The sequence below is a fragment of the Netta rufina genome (assembly GCF_964035555.1).
Source record: "Netta rufina genome assembly, chromosome: 11".
Classification (NCBI taxonomy): domain Eukaryota; kingdom Metazoa; phylum Chordata; class Aves; order Anseriformes; family Anatidae; genus Netta; species Netta rufina.
In genome coordinates this window covers 9,038,219-9,057,604 of record NC_140134.1, presented here as the reverse complement: position 1 = coordinate 9,057,604, position 19,386 = coordinate 9,038,219, and the positions used below count along the sequence as shown (strand labels likewise).

The 19,386-nt window shown below is 41.3% G+C and overlaps 3 protein-coding genes across 5 annotated transcripts in view; all 3 read right to left on the bottom strand.

Annotated features, from left to right (window-relative positions):
- Positions 1–5,973, bottom strand: part of TMEM266 (transmembrane protein 266) — a 103,855-nt gene extending 97,882 nt beyond the window's left edge. For both annotated transcript variants that reach the window (XM_084293669.1, XM_084293670.1), the window contains exons 1-4: positions 4,676–5,973; positions 4,018–4,144; positions 2,963–3,061; positions 2,543–2,598 (exon numbers count right to left, since the gene is read on the bottom strand). The gene's annotated coding sequence lies outside the window, so the exon portion shown is untranslated. The remainder of the gene's footprint in view (positions 1–2,542; positions 2,599–2,962; positions 3,062–4,017; positions 4,145–4,675) is intronic.
- Positions 5,974–6,129: 156 nt separating this feature from the next.
- Positions 6,130–12,925, bottom strand: FBXO22 (F-box protein 22). Of its 2 annotated transcripts, none has more exons than XM_084293674.1 (7): positions 12,780–12,925; positions 12,509–12,641; positions 12,090–12,177; positions 11,583–11,678; positions 10,105–10,269; positions 8,959–9,124; positions 6,130–7,788 (listed from the first exon to the last, which is right to left on the bottom strand). In XM_084293674.1, exons 1-7 carry the CDS (start codon positions 12,881–12,883, stop codon positions 7,359–7,361), a joined length of 1,182 nt encoding a protein of 393 aa, XP_084149800.1. In that variant the 5' UTR covers positions 12,884–12,925; the 3' UTR covers positions 6,130–7,358. The 2 variants fall into 2 exon arrangements, with proteins under 2 accessions (XP_084149800.1, XP_084149801.1); XM_084293675.1 differs by having other exon boundaries at positions 6,130–7,785.
- Positions 12,926–13,316: 391 nt separating this feature from the next.
- Positions 13,317–19,386, bottom strand: part of UBE2Q2 (ubiquitin conjugating enzyme E2 Q2) — a 41,909-nt gene continuing 35,839 nt past the window's right edge. Inside the window, exons 8-13 of the mRNA XM_084293701.1 lie at positions 19,034–19,124; positions 18,645–18,703; positions 17,405–17,453; positions 16,278–16,373; positions 15,549–15,615; positions 13,317–13,951 (exon numbers count right to left, since the gene is read on the bottom strand). Of these exons, the coding sequence (XP_084149827.1) occupies positions 13,920–13,951; positions 15,549–15,615; positions 16,278–16,373; positions 17,405–17,453; positions 18,645–18,703; positions 19,034–19,124 (394 nt within the window). The 3' untranslated portion in view covers positions 13,317–13,919. The remainder of the gene's footprint in view (positions 13,952–15,548; positions 15,616–16,277; positions 16,374–17,404; positions 17,454–18,644; positions 18,704–19,033; positions 19,125–19,386) is intronic.

Genomic DNA, 19,386 nt, shown 5'->3' with positions numbered 1-19,386 from the left:
AGTTCACTGTATGGCATTTATAATACTGTTTTGAAGAGAAAGTTTATTGAGAAAATTTCAGGATTTCAAATGGGAGAAAATGCGGAATGCATATTTCTCATCTTTGAAATAAAAAAAATGGAGGTGTATAAAAATGGAAGTGCAAAGAAAAATTTGAATAAGCTTCAATTCCTAGGGTGTCTACTGCATGCTCTTTTGTCAGAAAAAATACTGTGTATTTTATATCAATGTAGACGAAAGTACAGCAAGACAGAGAAGAAAAGGCATAATGCTACAGTGTGTACGGTAAGAAGTCAAGGAAAAAAACGTAACATAGAAACTATTAGAAAACAACACAGAAAAATACATTACTTTCTGAGGATTCATTTCAGAGAAGTTGGAGCCCAAGTTAAAGCTTGGCATCTAAAGGGAAAATCTGAAAGCATCAAATCAAGTAGAGGCCCTGATCCAGAGAAGTTCCTTATTAAGTTATATAAAGCACGGAAAGATAAGTTTCTCCCCAAATTAACTGAACTTAGATGTTATTTCTTGGACTTCATACCCTTAGCAGATACTCACGAGGAAGCTGATAATGTTGTTTTAAAGGCTAAGAAAGATGAAAGTGTATTTTCATCACATATGGACATACCAGTGTTAAATGCAGAGCTTAGATGCGCAGCAATAATGACAGCTACATTAGAATCCGTGTTCCCTAAAATACTTTGCATAGCCTCAGTGGAAATTAGTCACAGAAGACGGCTGTTAAATAATTTCCATGTGTTATTGATCACGAGACATTCAGACTTAGTAAACTTCAGCATGCTATTTTCATTGAAAGAAGAAAAGGCTTATGGTTGTCTTAAATGGAAATTCAGGAAGGAAATATTAATAGAAGATGTGAAAAATAAATGGACTCAAGTTGTACACTATAACCTCCTACAACCCTCTCAGCTTTCCAGACAAACATGGAATAGTTACTCAGTATTACCAATCATGTTTGCATTATCCAGGAAACAATTTGTACAAGAAGTGAGAATGAATAAAACAAAACCATGTTTAAATGCAAACAGGTCAATTTATGAAACAATGTTATCTTTGGATGAAATCCTATTAGCGATTCAGGTTCCTTCTAATCCACTGCAAAAGAAAACATTCCAATTTCTAAAATTATTTATTTCAATTCGCAAGCTCGGGGAATTTGTCTTTCAGGTCAAAAGGAGATTTGGCTACAAATTCATTTTAAGCTGGCCAAATGCCACAGGAAGTGCAGGGTAGCCAACATTACATCCAATTTAATAAAATTGTGCAATGCTTGCTTACAAAATTAAGCAAGTAGTCCTGTGAGCAAGAAAGCTACAGAAACATTGGTTCCAATGGATCTGATCTTGGGGCTGGAGTCAGTGGAGCGTAAAAGGTGTTACGTGCATACACAGGGATGAGTCACGGTCTCTTCTCTGCTTGACTCCAGTTTTCATGAAACATAAAATCTCCTATCTTTGAAATTATCTCTCCACCAGTTTAAAAGTTACAGGGGGAAGAGAAGGGGAAAAGACTGGTTTCCTAGGAGCCTACACTAATACAATTACACACCAATTGATTTGTTACAGCAAAAATTCTCTTATACTGAGGATCATGTTTTCCTTCCTTTCCTTCCTCATAGTAAAGGGCTCTTTTTAATGTGTTAGCGAATCCTTCTGATCATTTGCAGAACAAAATGCCAACCACTAACAGGAAACCTCTTTATAGACCTAAGAGGCTGCTTATATGTTGTTCAGTCTCTCTCTCCCGTATTTTTTCAAATACCTGTTCAAGGAAAATGAAGATTTTTCTGTCTTTGGATTTATATTGTTAAATATTATGTCGAATAACCAACGGGCAATCCATTTGGTAGCACTAACTACTCTAATGGTACTTTCAATATTATGCCACCCCTTCACAATTTACTGCACCAAAAAAATTATTTTTCTCCTGGCCCTGCATTTTGAAAGAACAGTAGAGAGGCTCTGACAGTATGGTTTAGTTATTTCAAAATGGAAAGCAGGGAAGAAATGGGGGAGAGAACTTACCACAACAGACATTCCATCTGCACCACTGCTTTCTGTTTTAAGTGTCGTGACTGTAGGAACTACCAACTGACCAGAATCCATGCGGAAAGGTAAAGCAGTGATCATGGCTAAAAAGCTAAAACTTCCTGTTATGTGTTCAGCAAATTCTGTATCAGGAGATATGTACCTAGAAGGGGCTGCCCAGGGAGGGAGAGCTTTTGTTGAAGGTGGTTATGGATGGAACATGGGACAACTACCTCTTCTACATTAAAAGACAAGCCCATACCCCTCAATTATGTTCCATTGGTATTTGGCATCCTTTCAGCTTTAAACGATACCAAGCTATTTAAGATAAAAACTGACAGAACTGTGGATTATTTTGGGTAGGAGTTTTCACTTGTACTATGACCATATTCAAACCCGGGAATATTACTGAATGTGTATCTGTGCGAGTCGGGGAGTGGAGGGGAACTAGAGCTAAACTGGTTATGATTCTTTGGCAATGTTATTTACATTACCAGGATGCAAATCTTCATTGTATCTCTCTCTCAGATGTAATGTCTTCTGTTGACATCTATGCATGTAAATGAAGAGATGGAACATTACTGTATTTCTGATTATACTGCATAACCAGAAGAATCTAGACATAAATTGTTGTGGGTTTTTTTATTAAGATAAGTGAAAAAAGTTCTTTAAAGAAGTACTGCAGTATTTTCTGCACTTCAGGGGAAAACAAGCAAACAAAAACGTGTTCGCCTAAAGATGTTAAAAAAATAATCATTATTGTATGTAGTATTACTTGCTTGTGCGTATTCAAAGTCTGTTCTTCTTGTGTTTTTAGTACTTTTAACCTGTTCAACATAACCTATTTTCTAATGTCTAAGAGCAATGTCTTGACAGCAAAGTACCAAACAGAAATGAAGTACTGAAGTACTTACAGGCAGGTTGCAGCTCAGTTGCATACTTGGAAGCGATACTCCAAAAAGCCTTTCACCAGCAATTTTTCCTACAGCTAGCTAAGGGTGCATAAACAGAACCTGAAATAACATCAAGATAGCGCTGTTTTCATCCCCCAAATGAACACTAAATACAATTTCTAACACTTAAATTCAGCTCTGGGTCAGTTTGTACCACATCTGAACGTTCTCAGTGAACATGACAGGAGACTGGTTTCAAGTTAAGCTCTCAGTAATAGTGTTTGCACTACTACTTTTGTACAGGCAAACAGTGGGCTGTAAAAATGTAGCTGACCATCTACTGGCATTTTTAACAGGGCTCCGCAATTCGAATCTATGTTGTATGTTCTATTCTTTTTTTCTCCATCACAACATTCACTGCTGTTTCAAACTATTCAGTCATTTTCACCGGTTCTGGAGTTCCTGTTTTCAGGGGATTAGTGTTTGCTCTCACTGTTGCCACACTGTCTCCTCAACTAAAATGAGCTTAATTTTAAAAAAGCTGTTTCTAACTCATAGAGTTGTGAAAAATTATCTTGAGGTGACATGACTGCCACTGATTCAGCAATAAGAATCACTCCGAAACAGCTATTTTAAGAAGTCAGTGCTACCTGCTAATCTCAGTGAGGATCTAGCTGTGAAATGTTAATTATGGCAATTTATATATTTTTTAAAGTGTTTAAACAATTTAGAAGCATAAATCCCATTGATTTAGGAATAAAATTTTTGTTCCTAAATTATCAAAGCTATTTTCCAAATAGCTATTTCTCTGTTAATAATTCTAAACACACATGTCCAGGTAATATCATTTCCAAATAATCCAAACTTTTTTTTTTTGCACTTTTCCTTTGAAAAGCTTCCATTTTTTCCCACTAATTGTTTGTTACCTGTTTAGAAGAATACCCCACATTTTATGAACTGCTGGTAGGTGTACAGTAATCAGTGCAAGGGTCCTACAATGTTTGAACTTGTATTTATTTCATCTGAAACTGTGGTACAGGACCCAGGCACACCACCACCAGAAATGAGCTGTTTACCTTGCTGCACACCTTTGAGCCTGTAGATCAGAAGACATGTTCCTAGGCAGAACACCCTTGAGGCTAACCTGGAGCCTCCTGCAAAACAGCAGCCTCTTCTGGAGTCTGTATCTGGCTGAGAAATGGGCTTAAGAACAGGAAAAAAATCAAGTAAGAAATTTGAGAATTAGCATCTAACACTCATCTTTGTGAGGAACTGCTTTCATGTGCATGAATTACAATTGCTGTATTAAGGTGGGAATTATTACGAGGATTCACCACAGCCTCATACAGTAAAAGTTTTCTGCAGTTTTTAACTGAAACTGCTTTCTGAACATACAGTTGTGACAATTTGCCTCCACTTTTACTGATTTATTCTTGCTTTCTTACAATGGCAAATTATAGAAAAATCCTATAGAGTGGATTTTTGAATTAATAACTGAATTCTAATTCATTATTAATTGAATTACTAATTTGAAAATAAAAATTCCTGTAATAGTTTTACGTTTTGTAAATGCTATTTTGGTTGTGCAAATAAGAGATTAGACATCATACATTTGCCTATTACTTTTTATACTTCTGATACCTACAGTTCACTCAACTAAAAGATGCATTAAAAAGAAACATGTAATGAAACATTGCTCATATTCAAAACATGGGGATAAAGAATGCCTTTTACCTTGTGTCAGCAAAATCACCACTCTTCTCTGCAGGTCTTGTGACTTAGATTTTCTTTTTTTCCTTCAGCAAAACAAAATCCTTAGGATTTATATTGCAGGAAACATTACCATCACCACAGTAACTAACTGTACAGATAATTATCATTAGAGAAGTCTTGTGTTTTCACGCACTCTGTGAGAAGCATTGCTATTCACTTTGCTTCAGTTGCTGAACAGTCCTTTGACTAAATTTGTCCGCTTTATCACTTTTGAATGACAGAGGTACAAGTTACTGCACTGCAAAGCTTTCTGTCAGCAAAGCACACACACTGCCTTTTCGTGCAATGCACTAGACAGGTGGTACATGCTGCCTTAAACAAATATACTTGGGGTTAACTCAGGAGTTGTTATAGTTTTAGAGTAAATGATAATGTGGAAGCAAACCAAATCCGGATACCAAAACGCTTTAATCACACATGTTGCAGTGTAATGAATTACACGGCAGAGAGACGATGCAGTCCAGGAGAGACAGCACAGCAATTCCAGCCAGACAGGGTATGTGTCTGGGATCCCCTGGCCTATTCCCCATTCCCCGGTGTTGGAGATGATCCGGGAGTCTGCTGCAAGCTCTTGGGATTCCATTACCAGAGGCTTTTTTGCACTGTGCTTACCTTCAAGATGTGTAAGCACCCTTAGCTACAGGACTGGGCAGAGAATACCTCGCTGATGATTAGCTCCTTCAAACTGCATTCTCAGTTTCTGTTTTGCTGTGCCATTGCTGAAGCTCGCAATCTGCTTCTTCGGACACTTCTAGACACGTTTGCACTGCTGTTCCAGACACGTGGTTGATTGTAATTCATTTACTTCTACTACAGCAAGAAGATGGGTAAAGTTCACAGGCTTATGCTAACAGCCGTGCTGCTAACTAGGCCTAATTCATACTGTTACAGGAGACCTGTCTTTATTACAGAAATGAAACACACGTTTTCTTTGCCTACTGTTAAATGTGTAACATTACAAAATCAGAAAGGACCAAACATGACGTTCCAGTTATGCTGAAAACATGTAACCCCCTGCCCACCCTAATGCTTCTCTTAAAATTCAAGAACACTGAATTCCCAGCTACTTTCTCTTCCAAATGCAGTAGCTAATCTCCTATCCCTAGAATGCCAGTGGGAGTTTAACATCCCATCCACTTTCTTTGAATTAAAAAATAATAATAATAATAATAATTAGAAAAGATCACCAAATCACCAACAGAGCCATGGGAAAGTACTGTCAGTGCTCAGCACCCAGTGAGACCAATAGTTCAACTCAGAACAGACATGCCTCTTCCTTAGCCTGTTAGGCTACTGTCAGTGAAAAGTTTCATCTAGACATTGACAAGAACATGGCATAGTCTTGGGTGTTACATTTAAAGCAAAATATAGTTATAGGACATCTAGTATGATATAGTACAACATACAGCAAACTATTTTCTTTTTTACTACACTGGACAGGCCAGTTACTTGATAGGGCAATTGGAAATGTGCTGAAATGTTGCAAAATAAATCCTATTTTCTTGTCACTCTATTACTAAATGAAAGAAAAACGAAGGAAGGAATTTAAAAGTGAGCAAACACATTATGAGCTACACTTGAAATTATTCTAAATGTACTTATTTGAACATCATAATACAGCATTCCAGCTGCAGCACTCCATATAGGTGACTGATGTAAAAGCTTCAGCTCACAAAAGCATGGGAAAACATGCAGAAACACAAGTCTTACAAGTCTATACAAAAAGAACTTAGCCAGATCATGTGTCGCCCATAAATGCAAATTAAAAAGCAAAAAATTTTTTAAAGGAACTTAAAGATACCAGATGAAGTCTTCATATTTTGCGCTTTGGACTTAGAAGTTTGTAATAGCAAGCATCATGCTATAAGAGAATCCAAAAGGAAGGGTAACTAGTGCATTTTGACTGAGAAAACTGATACACACCAAGACTAAAATTGCTGGTACGTACAAACTATCAGATAATATTCTAAACCAAATATTTAAGACAACTCAAATTGAGTTCAAGACGGTGAAATGAGTTGAGCTTTTAACTTGACAGCATCTCTCACTAAATCAGAGCTTTTCCTCTAAGAATGGCAGGCCAGATGCTTCTACATAATTTCATTTTTATTTAATGAGCATTTTTTATTTCTTTCTAAAGATATTCTTTCATTTTACCTAGTAAACCCATTCAGTGTTGTAACTAGGACTCAAATCTGGGCAGGTTGTGCATTTCTCAAAGTAAAATCCAGGAAATGGTGGATTTTATGCATCAGTATTTCAGTACGCATCAGTAGTTTTTCCAGACTGTTTTGGATACATAAATAGAACACATCAAAGTACTGTTTATTTCTACATGTTGATTACTTGGACTCCAACTGCAATTTGTGCAAACCATTCTCTTTTTAGAAAAAAGGAGTCTTTCTTCAATTGCAGAATTCCATTAAATACCATTTGCCTGCAGTTTTGATGCGTACATGGGATTACACACAATGCAAAGCTTTCCCACAGCTATTATAAGAAACTCTATTCCACCTACAGGATTGGATAATACAAGAATGATGTTTATGCTTTGGAAAGTGCTTTGACTGCAGATGCCCACTCTGCCAGACTTTTCTGTTTTCTGTAATGAAAGAAACAGGTCACTGATGCATTAAAAACATATTTACACTTGGTTTGGTTTTGTTGAACCAAGATGAATAAGAGTCATTACGGTAGTATAACCGTGCAGCAGGTCATCCTTTACGTCATTACATTCTCTTAACACGAAATTCCCAGTAACTATTCGATCACATCCTATTTCACCATGTCCAAAAAAGCCAAAGAGGGGAACATTTGGAAAAAACTTCCTAAATGCATCTGCTTCCATATTCCTTTTGGTTTTATAATGCCGATATCCTCTGCCAACACATGCAAACATGAAGCCAACGGTGTTACGCTCGGGGATGTTTGCTGCTTTGAGACGCTGCATGGCGGCTTCTGCTGTCCTCTCATCAGCTACATCCTGGTCTAACAAAACTGTCGCACTCTGGATCTGGGGACCACTGAAAGCCAGTCCAACCACACCACAAGCATCGCTGGGCTGGGCGTTACTACTGAAAGGAAATAGGCCTTAGTTAGAGAACATTTCAGGAAGTCAACTTCACACCTGAATAATCTGCTGCCACAGAAGTAAGACGCAACACAGACCAACATCCTGGTGATTTTGGAAGCTGCCTTAGTTACAAAACAAAACAAACAAACAAAAACAGAAAAAAAAACTTCCAACATTTTTATCCTCTTTTAACAGCAACCTTTCGCAAGGAAAACCTTTCACTTCAATACCTGGAATTAATCATAAGCTTGCTTCTCAAATACATTTAGCACTCTGTGTATGTCACAACTCTCTAAGTCCAACTGAGCTATAAGTTCAACTTGAGCAAAGACCTGGTGCTTCAGGTCTCCCTGGCTAGCCAAAATGCACCGGTTTTAATGGTTACCTATTGCTTATGAGCAATAATTTAACATGGTCAGCTCTCTTATCTGGAATAACGGTGCAGCTGGTATAACTCAGACGCAAGAAACATGTCTGTAACACTACAGAGTCCAGACCTACACTGGCAGAAGCCCACAGGAGTGTCTGCACCACACTCCCCAGCACAGGCTGCTCCAGGGAGGATGCACTGGCACCAGCAAGTCAGAAGGCACAAGGAGCTCTCCCTATACAGCTGAGCAGCTGGAGCGAAGGAGCCCACATCTGCCCTGCAGGGATTGTGGTAGAGGGACAGGGTTTAACTTGGATCATATCAAGCCGGTTCCTGTGAGTGCCACGTCCTTGCAATGCTGCAGCACATTAAGTGTGCTCCTGGGAACAGTCCTGGCTGCACGTTCAGCTACTGCTCTGTGATGTGAAGTGAGATGAGGCTGACAGAGAACCAGAACAGTCACGTAAGTGGTCTCTGTCACAATGAGTGACAATTTATCTGCAAGCCAGAGAGTAAGCACAGACTGCAATAAACTCATACAGTGTTTCTGAAGCTGGAACTGTTCACAGTTCTTTCCTAGCTGGGTTTCCAGAACCCTAATTGTAACAGTCAAACAAAGCTTCCAGCTCTTCTTGCTGAATCATGGTGTAGCAGTTGGCCTTCGTTCTCTTAAAAAAAATAATTTACTGTTCTACTACCACTAGGACATTTCCAGTAGGACACAGCTAACATGCTACAACTTCTGCGGAGTTTTTCCTATTTTAAATCTAATTCACAATTTACCTTGAGAAAGATACCTACTTCTCAGATGTCAGCGATGTAAAGCTCTCCACCTGTCCCCCAGCTAGGATGATACTTTTTTCATTCAAAGGATTGACTATTTGATGAAGAAATCGAGTAGCTCCAGACTTCCAGGAGTTGTAGCCAAACAGAAGAACCACACGGAGATCTGGATTATTCTTCAGACCTGCAAATAAAAACACAAGCATAATTCCCCTTATTTTTGACTTCCCCTGAAGCTCAGGTATCCCATATACACTCTTCACTCTCTCCTTAAATAACACCTAATGCTTTTACTAACAGCTTTCCGTTGCTGCAACTGAAAAACAAGACACAGGTTGGTCACGTATTCAGGAGCTGGGCTGCATTCTCTATCTAAGTAAGAATTTCTGAAAAAACTTGCCGATGAAAAGAAGATTGTATCTGCTCCTCCAGCTTTTTTCACAGAGCATTTGTTTTACCACAGCACAGTTTCTGTGTTTTACTTGACATCTTTAATTGTCCTTTTACAGATAGGAATTGAGCATACAAGTTATTCAAGAAGAACCACAGTGCAGTAAGTAACTTTACTTGAAAAAATTAATAAATTGCATACATCAGCCAGTTCTTTAACCCAAGACAGAAAATCCCAAGTCTGCAGAACAAAAACACTCACAAAACCCTCTTCGTAAATGATCTGCTGTGTCCTGCTAAGAACACAACATAAAGAATGTAAACTGTATTTATTGTAATCTATTGTCTTTTCTTCTGCCTCTCCTTGCTACAATAAATGACTTAGGATCTAAAAGGAAAGTTATCTTGGAGAAGAAAAGCAGCACCTCCTCCCCACCCACTTCTAAACTGTGGTGGTAAGAATGATTCCCAATGACACAAACTCACTTATCGTTACTTTTAACCAGTTAGAGAGTTGCTCGAAACAAAACAGCTCCCTCTTAGCAGCCCTAAAGAAATCTGACAGCAGTACTCAGGATAATTTACCCTCAGTACTCCAGACAAAAAAGGGAACATAGATTGATCGACCAGCAGCAGCCCTACAGAGCCCCAGAGTGCTCTGGGAACACAATTAGCACAGAAGCTGTTGGTTCTATGTGTAATTCCACGCTGGAGCCCAGAAGAACCAGACAACACTTCACAAAAGCCCAGATCGAAGGGTGAACAGGGACTTACCTGCTTCAGCAAATTTACTTTCATCAAAGACCCTGTTCTTCAAGTCTTTAGGAAAATGGAAGGTTTGGATTTTTACACCATCAATTTTGGGAAACAGCAGAGCAAACCCAGCTTCACCATCTTCAATTTCTTGAGGTTGATTGCTGCTTGAACCCATAGGGGTAACTACGACGACACAAAAAGACACCTCACATTCAGTGATTCTAATGTTTTTGTCTACACAGTGATATAGATTAAAAGAGGCAGAGTAGCATACATGACATAAAACATGACAGCTCGTTTCCATACACATGTAAAGGTAGCTGGTGTTAATTTTGTTGTTGTTTTGGAAAGACGAAACATGTTAAGAGTCCCCTTTGCTACAGATGATGCTGAAGTCACTTTGCAGGAGGAGACAATTTGGAAAATTTCCCCCAAATTCAAATCAAATGGAAAACAAGCACCGTGCAATACAACAGTCTCCCAGCCTTCCAGCCAACTTCTGTGGCTACACAAGGATACTCTGATTTTTAAGAACTACGAAACAGGGAACAGTGTTGTAGAAGCGTGTGCTGACAGTATAAAGCAAACTGACACAAATATCAGCACCCTATTATTGGATTATGTTGCTGACAAGAATCAATCACCACAGTCAAGGTAGAGCAATACTACAACACCGTGGACCAACTCCGGGACTAGGGGAGGATAAATGGAACAGATGGCACTGCTCCAGAGATCTGGTTCAAGTGACTGAGAACCTGGATTTGAGCTATGCAATTGGTGTCCTCACTTGGAAATACTAAAAAGATTTTGCCATTTGATCTCAGTGGAACTAAGCTTCAACGTGAGGAAAAAATAAAATGAAAAAGTGCATCAAGTTAACTAATTCCATTAGGACAAGGACGAGCTGATGCACTGGTGTACTGTCTGTATCCGCACTGCAAAGATAAGCCACCTGGTCTTATCTTCTTCCTTTCAGGAAGAAACTATGTGATTTGTCTAAGTAATTACAGGTTGAGATTGTTATACTTTATAAATACAGCAAGAGAAAACATGAATAAAAGAACTAAGGAAGCAAAAGGATCCTGCTGACAAAAGAAGAGAACAATAATCTACTTACTCTAACTGGAAGTATTCAAACAGTCTTTAGTAGGAACAGAATCACAAGTACTTATGGCTAGAGATGACCTCAAAAAGTTGCCCAAGCAACTCCTTACTCCTTCACATTAGAGGCCTGTGCTGCCCTTCCCAACACATGTTAAGCAAGACTGTTCAAGACTGGTGACAGAGAAGGAAAGCAAACATACTAAGCAGACTCCTGCTACACTTTTTGATATATGAGAGCTTTCTACCAACATACAGGGCATAATCTATCCTCTATGCTCACAGGGACGAGCAGAAGAATACACCCTAGTACACCATAGAAAGAGAATTTAAGGTGAGAAATGAGAAAAAAAATGCTAACAATAAAAACCCAAAGCATTAAAGAAGACTCCTACCTACAATCCCTGGGGTGACCAGTCCAAGAACTTGACATCGTTTTGGCAACAATTTTTCAAGTGCAATTGCTGTTTCTTTACTGTTTCTTTTTCTCGCTGTTAAAATAGAAAAAAAAAGTAAGCACAGAGAAGTAGAAGGGTGCTGTTCTGAACAGGACTAGAACAAGCATTGCAATAACCCCACCCTATTTTATCAACACTACAAACACAAAAAAACCTGTACTATGTGTAAGCATCCAGCACTAACAGCACGTGGAATGGGAATCAATCTTGTCAGCGGGGTGAGAAAATAAATTGCTGTACTTTCCTCCGTGTAATGCACGTCTGTGTAAAATAACAAACAACTGAGGGCTGTGTTTCGCACTGCAAATGGGGTAAGTGGTCGTATTTTTTCAAAAGATTACTCTGCTTTGAAATTCAGAGTATGAGAATCCCTTGGTAGGTGACGTTTCCTTTCTGCGTTGCACCTGGCTGCCAGCTCCCTCGCAGCACGAGTGGCGCCGTTACCTTTCTTCTGCTCGTGGCATTCCTCGTGGCCGCTGAACGTCTCCGCATCCGCTATGTAGAGCACGGTCTGGGGCAGCACGTGCACCTTCTGCAGGAGGAGGGAAGGGGCAGGCTGCGCTGCGTCCCGGCTCCCCGCCCCGCCCCGCTCCCTGAGCCACCAGCCGGGCTCGGGAGAGGTCGGGGCGGGGGGGTGCTGGCAGGGGCTGTCCCCGCCTTCCCCGGAGCCCTGACGGGACGGGGCGGCAGCCGCGCGGCCTGACTGCGGCTGGGGGGCTGCCTGAGCGCCGGGGCCGGCGGCTGGGGCGCTGACAGACAGACGGACGGACGGACGGACGGACGGGCCGTTGAGGCGCCGCCTCCCCCTCAGCAGCAGCCCCTCCCCTCCTCTCCGCTCCCGCCCCCGCCGCGCGCGCACCCACCTCGAGCTCCCGGGCGAGCGCGCGCACCAGCGCGTGGCTGTCGGCGGGCCCCGGCTCCAGCGCCGACACCCAGGCCAGGCGCTGCCGCGTGCGCAGGGTCCGGCGGGCGCACTCCCTCCAGAGGCGGCACACGCTGCAAGGCACAGGGACAGCCACAGGCACACACCGCGCCTACGCGGGGCGGCCGCCGCTGCCGCTGCCCCTCCCCAGCCCCCTCAGAAACGGCGCCCCCCGCCCCGCCCCGCCCCTCCCCGCCGCCCCCGCTCCTCACCATGCGGCGCGCAGCAGCGCCTTGGTGGGCAGGAAGCCGAGGACGCGCTCCACCACCTCGGCCAGGTTGCTGAGCACGAAGGCGGCCCGGCCGCTCGCCTCCATGGCAGCGGCGGCGGCGGCGCCGGGACGCTGCGTCACGCGCTCGGCGACGGGACAGGCCGCGGGCGCGCGCTTCCGTTTCCGGCGGCGCAAGGCGCGGCCCCGCCCTCCCCCGGGTTCCCCCCGGCGCTGAGGCGGCTGCGGGGAGCGGCTCCGGCCCCGCTGAGGCGGCCGCGGTCGTTCCCGCACCTTATTGCGAGCTCTGTATAAAAAACTTCACCCACGGAGCGCCGGCGCGCTGGTTCCAATGGCTTTATAAGTTCATTAGGTTACAAACGATTGCAACAACCCGTTAATGGAGGGGAGCACTGCGGGGAACTCCAGGCTCCGCAGCGAGGAACGGCCCCGCAGGGGTCTCCGTGGCACGGCCTTGCTCTCCTCATGAAAAAAACTCTAAACGAAGAGCATCTTTTCCAAGAAACAGTTCATATTCTCATACGGCCATGAAAAATGTTTAATGACTTAACATACATGTGCTTTTCCTATATCATTAATTTGGAAATACTACAAACGCTGTCATTTCAGACCAGAAAAACTACTGTGATTTGCAAGATCTGACATTGCCTAGAACAGTATTAAACAACGTATCCAATGTCCTGGCTTTAAATGAAACAATACAACGCAAGTCTGCAGTCTGCATTCTGCCAAAGTTAAGAAATACACAAAAAAAAAGTGTGTGAACAACTCCTATTGAATGATCTTTAGTAACTTGATAGCCTGCTGTAGGGAGCTTACACTTTCAAATAAAATTAAAAAAAGGGGGAGAAAGAAGGGAGTGGCCCAAATATGCGCAATCCATAAAGAACAAATACAGTAAAGGCCCAAATTGCTCAGTCCGAGATACCTAAGAAGAGCGGAATGGTAAGGCTGTAACTTATACTTTACGTGTCAGTTGACATTATCCACTAACTTATCTAATAGCTAAAGTCTTCAGTACGGCTGTTATAGGGGGCACTCGTAGCTTGAGTCTGTGTGTTGGAAAACATAAAAAAGAGCTTGTTTTGTTGACATTGGTCCAGGTATACAACAGTCCTCAGTATTAACCATCTTCTTTTGGAGGAGTGTACCAGCCTACGGAGAACAGAGACACGTGTTAGGTACTGACACTGGGAGGTTAGGATGATCTTACCAGCCCGTTCTGGATTTGTGGGAGACGGAAGCCTCGACTGGCTCCCTTCCTTCCCTCCCAAAGGAGGCCACCTCCGTGAGACCCAGCACCCTAGGCCTTAGTCATCTCCAGCTGGACAGAGAGCATGTGGCATATTCCACGGTCAGACACGGCATTTGTGTGGGAAAACTCAGTATTTTCATGGGTCCTCTCTTTGGTGGTGGTGTATTTGTTTTTTGTTTTGTAATAGCAGCTATCTTTAGTTGGACAAGTTGGGCATGAACAGAAGAAGCTGTTGAAGGAGAAACGTTGCCATAACAAAAACAGATGGAATACTGATAAAAACAAACAAGCAAAACAAAACATGTCTTCCAGCCATTTAATGTCTAGGCATACAAACATGACTGCACTGGGTTATTTATATACACATCTTATCTTGCACATGGAAGAGTTAGGTGTGCACAAGCATTTGCACAGTTTATCCCACTTTTGCAAGTCTTGCTGCAGGAATGGGCTTAGAAATGTCAGCTGAGTTAACTCTGCCTCCTGCTAGGATTTGGCATGTTTAGCAGTTGAATCATATCACAAGTGTGCATAGCTCTTCCTGGCCACCTTCAGATCTCCAATCTTAATTCTCCCAGCCACTATGGTACCAATTCCTCATAGTGTTTGTATGGTGGGTACCAGGCCTATTTATGTTGTTGCAGAGAACTGGTAGCAGCTAGAAGTTAGCAGATTTACTGCTGCTGCAAAGCTGTCTTTGTTGTGAATGCTTTGTGAACAGCTCCTGTTGCAGCAAGCACTGTAGTCAACCCTAGCACGTGGCTAAAAATTAACAGCCATGCTGGCTTTTGTGGCAAACTAAAAAAGCAAAAGACTCTGTTAATGGCAAGATCAATAAATCACAAAAATGGAAAGCAGTTAAAAATAATCATCTCCTTTTCTACAATACTGGAGGCATTACGTTCATTTTAGAGGTGGGAAAACTAAGGTGCTCACTACACTCATACTGAAACATGCTCTTGTGTTCATGGCAACATGAATTCACAAAGAACACTGTGTCCACCTTGAGTCAAAGATGGTGACTGAGATGGGAACTGGCACTAAATCTCTCATCACAAGACCAGGTACCAAGTCTGTTGACTGCTTTTATACAAGGTAAGTCACTTACACCTTTCTAAAGCCTCAGGTCATTTGTTGCCTTCTCATCCTGCCACAGTGAATGCAATTATACCTTGAGTCCTTTAATACTTGTTTTAAGCATCTGAGAGACCAATAACTGGCTTTAAATGGGGGAAGGGGAGCCCCTCTCTCGTATCAGTTGCAGACAGTGCACTTCCCTTGGACTTTCTGTATTTTTTAAGAGACAGACAGACTTGACAGTTAGTCAAGTTACCTGAACAAGAAAGACAACAACACTTGAAGATTAGTAACAGAAACACCACTTCCAGTCTTTCCAAGCCAACGTTAAGACATTCCAGCACTTCAAGTTTTATCACTGCCAAATATCAAACCCCAGGATACCGTACAGACGAGAACGAAAATACAGGATACACTTACCATTTTTCTCGTGTATTTGTACTAGTGACTTATAGGACTGCTGTGCTCTTGCTAGATTATATTGATTCTGAAAGGAAAAAAAAAAAAAAAAAAAACAAACAGCATGAGAGAACCTGCATCTAAAAATGCAAGACCTCAAAGAGTGTAGAAAGAAACTCTATGGTGGACTTCCAAATCAAAACAATGTATGATGTTCCTGGCTTTCAAGTACAAGATTTTCAGAACAAATACCCTTAATTCCTCATTTTGCCTCAATCATGAAGACACGGACTGGCATAGCCCTGCTGCTGGACAGGCCCCTCTATCAGAGGGCTCAGAACCACGTGCTAGCTGCCCCAAGCAGCAGCACTTCAGGCACACCCTTCCTTCCCCCCAGATTCTGCCTTATTCATCTAACCAGTTACCAGGCTAGACAGAACTGTGATCATAAAAAGCTTCTGTGAATTCCTTCTGAATCTTCCTCATTTCTAATTCTGAGTCCTCCTTCTCCCCCATCACGTCTCCCTACTTACGCACCCTGCCCATCCAACAGTTTTGTCCTCTTGAAACCTTCATCTTGCCTTAAACTCAGCATTAACAACCAATAAAATACTCACACATGCACCAGATGTTGAGGTAAATGAAAATATAATCATTAATTCTGTCACTAAGCATCTTCTGTGCAAGTCAGTGAAGAAACAGAAGCAGCCTACCAATAATTTGTGTAATTGATGGACATGGTACGTTTACCTTATTGGCTCCAAACTGTACTCTGGCTTTTCCTTTGACTAAAGTGGCATTGATCTGCATGATGACTGATTCTATTGAATAGGCACTGCTCCAGCCCTGGAGGAGAAAGAAAACATTTCTATGTAATACATACTTCTTGGGCTCATCTCCCAAACCTGTTTTGGAATGTGTGTTTTGTTGTGGTATCTTGTTCTTATTATTTTTTTCTTGTGTGTGCAGTGGTGTTGGTTTTTGTTTGTTTGTTTGTTTTTTTAACTGCACTCCAGTAAGCCGCCTTTTAGTTTTTAACTACTCATTTTCTATTACCAACTGTGATTGCCCAGATAGAAATGGCAAGTGATATATAGTATTAGTACCAAGAACTTGTAGGAAAAATTAATAGGCTGAATCACACATTTCCAGAGTACAGCAAGACAGAAACAAGAACAGGTATGTTACAGCACTTACACACTGTCAGCAACTTCACAACAGAAATTAGACTTTTTGTTGAAAGCACAGAAGACCACTATCTAACAATGCCACTAAGTGAGCTAAGCTGATTTTACTCTCAAAATTGCAGTTTCTCTCTGGCATTATTTTACCTTCCAGGGTTCACAGAAGCTTCTGCCAGAGCCTGCAACTAGTTACTCTCTCATTTACACTTCAGAGAGAAAACTGATCACTGTGTCTACACAAGAATCTTCTACATTCCTCCCTTCTCCAAAACTGACTTTGTGCAGTAGCAGAGGCTTCTGGAAAAGGAAAGAACACGTCTTGCTTCTCAGAACTCACTCTTTACACTTGCCTCCTCCAAGAAATTCTGAGAGCTCAAAACTGATGTGCTCTCACTTCTGGCTCCTTTCTCCGACCTCCTGTAACCTACTCAAGGTGGAAATGAAGATCTTGCACAAAAGGAGCAAGACTAGTATTGTGGGACTGAAGTTTCTTCCACCATGTTCCCTTTGGAGCACAGATATTTATTTATTTTTACACACAGGGACTCAAACTCAGGGGAAATGCCTATTTTTATTTCCAAGAATGTTTACTTCATCTGGATAAAAGCTACTACCATCAAGTGCCTTTTTACTGAAAAAAAATGCACCTTTACTCATTGTACTTCAGCAATGAGAGGAAGAGTCTGCATTCACCTGTTTAGTAAGAAGTTCCATGCATAACGCACCTCCACCTAGGACATACCTAGAAATAAATGTGAAAACAAAATTATATTTGACATCAACAGTTAGTAAAATATGCAACAGTTCAAAGTACTTCAAGCTCTTTCAGGCTAGTTAATGTTTTTGTTCACACAAGCTGGAACGCCTTTTGGCCAGTAATATGTTGTAACTAGCTAGCCATATCATACTGCTGTAGAGGAGATTAATTGGCACCGTAAGACAAAAGAAACTGCTTTCCTTTGCTACATACGCTTAGTTGAAATCAGTGATGCAGCTGGTATGTACAAATGCTTACACAACTGTCCCCAGACCATGGAAAGGAATGCTGCTTTTTGCTGCAACACCACAGCTATGCTGACGCAGTTACTGGCCATCACAAAAGCTGGACTGAGAACAGAGAATTTGCCACTCCAAAAGTGTAGCCTCCCCTGTGATCAGTGCATTTAAACAATGACAATCTATACATCTTTCATAGGGAAATGAAAAGACAGGCAGCATTTTAAACTAGACTCAGCACCAGCTGTCAGACTGCATTTTCAAACACAGAGCCCTAACTTCCTGACAGCAGAAGATGCACAAAAGCCTTGGAAGGTGAATTTCATCTTCTCTCCATTGATATATATAAGCCTCTGTGCTCCATGCAATGTTTCAAACAAGTTTTAGGTAACTTCTGATAGTTTTCAGAGCACAGTGTTGATTAGATTTAATGCTTTTTGATTAGCATCTGAGGAACTTTTAGACAAAAAAGTTATAGCAGTGTTACCAGAAGAGAAAAAAAAAACACAACAACACCACACAGTTAATACTGTGCAGCAAGTTTGAAGCAACAGGATCCTTCAGCAAGAACTCTAAACACATTTCTATTTGGAACAACAGAAGTAACAGTGATGTTAACAGCCCACAAAGAAACCAGTTCTTAAACATTATGGCAGACAGTGCCTTTCCAAACCGGATACAAATTAAGCAATCCTATTCAAACTAAGGAATTGTACCCAGCTGGAAAGAGCACCTATCTGTTTGTCTGCTATCATTTCTAACCCTTGAGAAGCACATCTCTGTATCACACTTTGAGCCTTTCACCAAACTCAAGGACTAGAGCAGCTCATTGCTGGATATTTAGGGAAAATATCTTCAGGTCTCCTTGGTAATCTCAAAAAGTTCCCTGCAACATTTTTACCACAGAGTAAGATTTCGTAAAGCGACTCCAACCTACCCTCCTGTGAGCACAGGAGATACCACTCGCACAAAGGGAGGATCAAAAGGGAAATTATCCTGAAAAGCAAGAAGAAGAAAACAAGTTACGAACTATATCGTGACACTGTTTTCCTAATCAGGAGATACTTCAGGAGCCTTATTTGGCAAATAAGATTTAAAACATTAACATTTTTCAGTTCTGCAATAACCACTTTTCCACAGAACTGGTTCAAAAGCAATTTTTGGGAAGCTTTAGTTCCACATTTACAGTTGAACTTTAAAAAAATAAATAAAAAACATTGTACCTCCATCTTTACCCATTTTAAATACGTCTTAATGTATTTTAAGTCATCTTCTACATTTTGCTACAATCCCCCCCCCCCAGCATTTCTTCCCATAGACACATACCTTAAAAGAGAAGTTGAGTAAGATGTATTCTACACCTTCTTTTTCTTTTAAGACCTGAAGATCACTATGCAGTGGGCTGTCAGGATCAACCCTATAAAAGAAGCAGGGGGAGATCCGGATGAAGTCAGTATTTTCACTACCTGTAAGTAACAACCACTCTCTGTAAGAGCTGCTCTATATATGCGTAGATTACAACTTGTAATTTGAAGTTAATTGTAGAAAATACTTGCTCCCCTTACAAAGTAAACACTGCCACAAGATCACCCTGGAAGCTTACTGCAATGCACTACATTCCCACCACTATCCAATGTTATCTGAACATTGGTAACTAAGAAAAAAAGCTGTTAGTTCTA